A 6,000-nucleotide genomic window follows, 5' to 3' on the forward strand; every position below is an offset into this window, starting at 1 on the left:
CTCTTCTCTGTCAGCACGTCCTCGAGGCTCTGCCTTGTGGTGGAAGGGAGTATTTTAATCGACTGTTTGGCTTTTGGTCATACGTGTTTCGTCTTGTGTCTTCACCAACAGGTTATAAACACTGGGATAAAAGTCTGGTGTCGGAATAACAGTGGCGAAGAGTTTGATTGTGCTTTTCGGTTAGCGCAGGAGGTAATTTGGGAAAGAGACTTGGGGAAGCAGCAGCCGTGAGCTGACCTGCCGTGCTCTGTGGCAGACGGCTGTTGCTGAGCTAGTCCGATGGGTCCGGGCGAATAGAGCCCTGCCGGCTTCTTTGACTCCCCTGGACGCGTTCGCTTACACATTCTCCAGGGGCTGTGGTGAGGGGAGGGTTGGGCGTGGCATGTGGAAAGGCCCTGGGGACAGTGGGTGATTGTTACCGTTCATAATGGTGGCGTCTCTTTATTCCCCGCAGGGAATATACACGTTGTATCCATTTATTAATTCAAGAATTATCACTGTGTCAATGGAAGATGTTAAAATTCTGTTAACCCAGGAAAACCCATTTTTTAGAAAACTTAGCAGTGAGACCTACAGCCAAGCCAAGGACTTGGGTAAGCAGTTTAACTTGCATAGAAGCATAATTTGCTCTTATAAAGACAGTGAGGATGTCGGTGTTCAAGTTGCTTAGATCTTCTTCCGTCTTACATTTAATACAGTGTGGCTTTCTTTTTACTGTCATTTTCCAGAGGGCTTTGTGGAAATGGGATTGGTGTCTTAGCACGCTGAGGGTCAGAGGCATCCGTTACATTGCCCTGCTTCCCCAGGCCTTCGTGGGGGGAGGGGAGGTGCTCTGTGGGTGCTGGGGCCTGGCCGTCCTGTGCGGAGGCACAGGGCACTCACCAGCACAGGCCGTCAGGTTCGTTTGGCATTGAATCAGCCAGCTTGAAGCAGGCTGCTTTCCTAGCCCGCCAAAAAAGGTTGTTGGTCATGCTGTTTGGGTATTTCATAAACTTTCCACTTCAAGTTATCCTGGTGATGTTTTCACCTAAGAATGAAAATAATCCCACCAGAGGTGCTAAGTTTTCTTTTCATTCTTGTTGTTTATTACGTGTTCACTGTTTCTGGCTCAATCTGCACACACACTGCACCCACAAAGTTACTGTGGTTCTGTGTTTTCTGTTCGGAACGGAAGGGCGTAAAACGTGCTGGGTGGACGCGGTGTTCTGTGGTCTCGGGCAGGAGCCGCACCTGAAATAGATGCGATCGCAGGGACGAGGGCACCGTCTTGTTTTCTTCTTCGTCTTCATCCTGCAGGGGGGTGGTGGCAGTCTCGTTGTTGACGGTTTTCACGTGTGTGTCATGCTGTTTCTGGAAGTTGGAGCAGTTACGTGTTTCGTCTCAAATTTTGAGGATTCACCCGTAGTTTTCCCCATCCCCCTGCTGCTGAGAGTGACGGAGAGGCTTCCCGGAAATGCCTGAGGGTCCCACCCGTCCTCCGCCAGGCTGCGTGGACCGCCCACTCGGTGCCGGGCTTGCCAAAGGCTCTGCGTGTCCGGGTACAAAGAGTCCCCATCTCCGCACGGAGGTCCTCGAGGCCAGGAGTGCAGGCTGTGTGTTGCTGGCTGTCCACAGTGCCGGACACGCAGACGGTGTCCGTTGACCGGCAGCCTGGCCCACACTTGTCTGTCTCTTTTCCAGCCAAGGGGAGCATCGTCCTGAAGTACGAGCCGGACCCCACGTAAGTGCGGGCGCTCCTGTCAGCGGGGGGCGGGAGGGGTCTGTGGGTGGCCGTGGGGCCTGTCGGGAACGTGCTCCTGAAGACGGCCTTGTGGGAACTTGAGGACAAGTGTTCTGGTACGTCATCTTCTCCTAGAACGTTCAGCTTCTACCTAGAGAATTAAACGTATAGAACTTTCTCCCTGTGCCTGGGAAATCTAGCTCTGATTTCTGTCTCCCGCAGAAGGAGCATACAGGTTGAACAGTCAGGAGACGTGGAGTCCTGTCTCTACCGAGGGGTCGGCCAGTGTCCGTGGGCTTCTTGTCACGCGTCAGGCAGCATTGTTCGAAGGCAGGGTGTGGGGTTTTGCTGAAGCAGACAGACAGCTCACTCACTGACCGCTGTTCCTTGGCGGCCCTCGCGTGCCCGCGGACACTAGGTCCCGTGGGCAGCAGTTGCTGGAAGTGGGGCGAGGAGCCCAGGGGGCGTGGCCAGTGCACCCCGCTAGGTAGAGGGGAGTGAGGATTTGCACCCAGGGCCGCTTTCTCAAGTAAAACCCCTGTTCCAGGAGGAGGAAGAACACGGGGCTGGGGAGGGGTTTGCAGGAGAGCTTAGGTGGGGCCACGGGCCGTGTTCGGGGAGGTGTGTTTGGCCTGACTCTGGGTGGCGACGAGGAAGCTGAGAAGCACCCGTCTGGGGGATGGAACGGGCCGGAAGGCAGCCTGGGTGGAGCTTGCGGAGGTGGGGCAGGCCCCAGCACCCTGCGCGGTCTCCACGGCCTCCGGCTGCTGTGAAGATGGTGGCCCAAGCATGTGCGGCATCGGGCAGCAGGGGAGTGGGAGGCGGGTGCCGGGGACCAACGGTTGGTGCGTCTGGGGCTGGTGCAGACAAGGTGGGTTGTGGGGGCGAAGGCACGGGAGCTCGTGGGTCAGCTTCTGGCTTTTGACTGGGCAGGTGTCGTCTGATGAAGGGGGAAGTGAGGGCAGAGCTCACCTGCTGGGTCGGAACGTGCTGGAGACGCTGGCAGGCCGCCGCTCACACGCTTTGGGAAGCGAGGGGACTCGGAGTCCCAGGTGTGGACCTTCGGGGCCCGAGCGTGTTGATGCCGCGTCCGCCACAAGCACGGTGCCGGAGCTCCGGAGGGCGGTGTAGACGGGAACCGGGGTTCGCGGGCTCTTGGGCCAGCATCCGAGGTCCGCATCTGTGAAACGGGCACAAAAGGGAGGGGCACGAAGCAGGACAGAGGAGACCCAGGCACACGCCGAGCCGCGGAGCGCCCGTGTCGACCTCACTTGCCAGGTGTCTTCTGTGCACGACGGAGACGGGCTTTCCTGGCACAGCCGGGCCAGGAGGTGGTTTAGGTGGGAGACGCCTCGCCCGCTCCCGGACCCCCGGAAGGTCCACGGGAAGGAAAAAGGAAGGGCCAGTGGTGTCGGGAACGGGGCGGTTTCGCAGAACCGCTCAGACAAGGACCGGGATGTGGTCTTTAGCAGTAGTGACGCCAGGTGCTTCTCCCGTGCTGACCTGTTGTACGAGCGGAAAGACAGCTGCGGGGATTACTGGGGAGAAAGTGCAGAAAAAGCAAGTGGGAGTTTGGGAATTCCGGTCGATTCCTCTCATCCTTGTTACCAGCGTGCTGTCCACGTTTCCCCGCCCCCCGCCACCCCCCTGGAGAGACGGACACGGGTGTCCTTCCCTCTCTTGGTAGTGGCTTGTTTCTCGTGTTGGTTCAGCCCCTTTTTCTGTTTGTTTGTTTTTATTTATTTTTCAATGTTAATTTTTGAGAGAGCACGAGCAGGGGAGGGGCAGAGAGGGAGGGAGACACAGAATCCGAAGCAGGCTCCAGGCTCTGAGCTGTCAGCGCAGAGCCTGACGTGGGGCTCGAACCTACGAGCAGTGAGACCATGACCTGAGCTGAAGTCAGATGCTTAACTGGCTGAGCCACCCAGGTGCCCCTAAAATTTTTTTGTTTTAATGTTTATTTATTCTTTGAGAGAGAAAGAGAGAGCACAAGCAGGGGAGGGGCAGAGAGAGAGGGAGACACAGAATCTGAAGCAGGCTCCAGGCTCTTGAGCTGTCAGCACAGGGCCTGACGTGGCTTGAATTCACGAGAGCTGTGAGATCATGACCTGAGCTGAAGTCGGACGCTTAATCGACTAAGCCACCCAGGCGCCCGATATTTATTTTTGAGAGAGAGAGAGAGTGAGCGAGCAGGGGAGGGGCAGAGAGGGAGGGAGACACAGAATCCGAAGCAGGCTCCAGGCTCTGAGCTGTCAGCCAGAACCCGACGCGGGGCTTGAACTCACGGACCGCGAGATCATGACCTGAGCCCGAGTTGGACGCTCAACGGATCGAGCCACCCGGGAGCCTCCCTGTTTGCTTTTTCAACCTAGAGTGTGTTCCTGTCTCCGCCCACGTCACTGATGCCTGGCGTCACACGGCGGTGGGACGTGGGGTTAATGGAGCGGGGCTTTAGGAGCCCCAAAACCAGACCAGAGTCTCGTTTGAAAGGCAGTGATGATTGCGTAGTGCTCGTCAGGGACACGGGGGCGGGACAGTCACTGCCACGTCAGCCGAGGAAAGGCCAGTGGGTGGGTAGGGGTCTGAGGCGGATCCCCAGACTGCGGGAGGCGGGGACCCAGCGGGCTGGAAACAAGTGAGCGCGGTGTGTGGGGGCCCCACGCTGCTCTTCGGGGTGGGGGGGGGCCAAGGAGACTCGGGGTCACCTGGACCGAGGTAGGGGAAGCACTGAGGGTGGCGAGGAAGGGCTGTGTGGCTCCAGGCCCAGCTCTGCAACCTGCAAGGAGCCTCGTCTCCGACGATGGGCTGGGAGGCCCCGGGCAGCCGTGCCTGTTGTCGGTGGTGTGAGGTGTGACCCGTGTTCGCATTTGAGCAGCTGGAAGAATCTAGAGATTCTGGCATCAGAAGTGTGTGTGAACTCTGGATTTGGGGCTTATTCTACACTGGGAGCTTGTAGAAAGAAAAACCGGCCAACGCAAGGATATCGAGGATATTTAGGACGTGAGGAAGTTGCTGATGGCCTTTGAGAAAACCTTCCGTAGGGTCGCAGACTAAAATGCCCCCCCGGGGTTTGGGCATGTTGTTTCTGGAGAGGTTGCGTGCTCCCCTCTCTAGATGAAGGTAGGACGCTTAACGCTCACGCACAGCCATCTTGTTCGTAGGAAACCGGACACCCTCCAGTGTCCCATCGTGTTATGTGGATGGCGAGGAAAGGCCTCCATTCGGACTTTCGTGCCCAAGAACGAACGGCTTCATTATCTCAGGATGATGGGGCTGGAGGTGCTGGCGGAGAAGAAGAAGGAAGGGGCCGTCCTGGCGCCTGAGAGCGCGGGCGGCTCGGGGCCGCCGGAGGCCGAGGAGGCGGGGGCCGAACACGGTGCGGAGCCGGCCGCCAGCGCCAGCGTGGACGCAGCCCCGGGCCCCGACCCGGCCGAGGGCGCCCTGCCCCGGTGAGGAGGCCTCCGCCTTGGTGCCCAGAGCCAAACCCGGAGCTTCTGACCCACAAAGTGCATATTTTTGAAAACTGGTGGAGATGATAGAACAGTCTGTAAATGACCTCAGTGCTGCTTTCACGATACTTTTTTAGCCCGTTTACGGTTTCTTTGGCAAAGCTGGTCCATGGTGCGTGTTTCAGGCAGTCGTAGACTTTCACCGTTAAGGTCTTAAACTTCTATCAAGAAACAAAACTGCCCTTGAAGGAATTTTCAGGTCCCTTTTGTTACGCCTCTATTGGGCTTAATTATTGTTTTAATTATTATTTATAGAAAGAATCTAACTCCTGAATCGTCGGAAGACCGTTTTGTAAACCTTAATAGCTGTGAAGTTGCACGTTAACAGTGTGACGTTCACATGCGGTGGGCTAATATCTGAAGCCTCAGATGACTTGTGTGCCTTCGTAATAAAAGTCAAATAAACTTTTCTCAGAGGAAGAGCTGTCTCGTGGGCTGTGGTACTAACTCTGAGAGCTTTGTGTGCTTTTATTGAATGGGGGATGTTGCGGTTTTAGTCTTTAAATGGGGTTGGGATCCTTGGAACGTTTAAATAAATTGTCGATGACGACGTGTATGTGCGAATGACCCGTTTCAGTCTTCAGGAGGCGGAAGGACTAAACTTCCTTTTGGGCAAATGGAAATGGTAGAATTCACGCATTCTTAGCTGGTCAAAGGACTTTTAGCGTGAAGGTGTCACAAAGCGTTCCTGTGGGCTTCGCCCTCCTTGTGCCAGAGGGTCCAGTTGGTCGGGCCACAGGAGGTGTGGGCTTGGCTGGGGGCTCACCTGGG

At 56.5% G+C, this 6,000-nt stretch overlaps 1 protein-coding gene across 1 annotated transcript in view; it reads left to right on the forward strand.

Annotated features, from left to right (window-relative positions):
* NSUN2 (NOP2/Sun RNA methyltransferase 2) overlaps window positions 1-5,649 on the forward strand; it is a 29,106-nt gene extending 23,457 nt beyond the window's left edge. Inside the window, exons 16-19 of the mRNA XM_045442508.1 lie at window positions 112-192; window positions 455-593; window positions 1,681-1,720; window positions 4,882-5,649. Coding sequence (XP_045298464.1) covers window positions 112-192; window positions 455-593; window positions 1,681-1,720; window positions 4,882-5,173 — 552 coding nt within the window. The 3' untranslated portion in view covers window positions 5,174-5,649. The remainder of the gene's footprint in view (window positions 1-111; window positions 193-454; window positions 594-1,680; window positions 1,721-4,881) is intronic.
* Window positions 5,650-6,000: the final 351 nt, after the last annotated feature.

Source organism: Leopardus geoffroyi, chromosome A1, assembly GCF_018350155.1.
Source record: "Leopardus geoffroyi isolate Oge1 chromosome A1, O.geoffroyi_Oge1_pat1.0, whole genome shotgun sequence".
Classification (NCBI taxonomy): Eukaryota; Metazoa; Chordata; class Mammalia; order Carnivora; family Felidae; genus Leopardus; species Leopardus geoffroyi.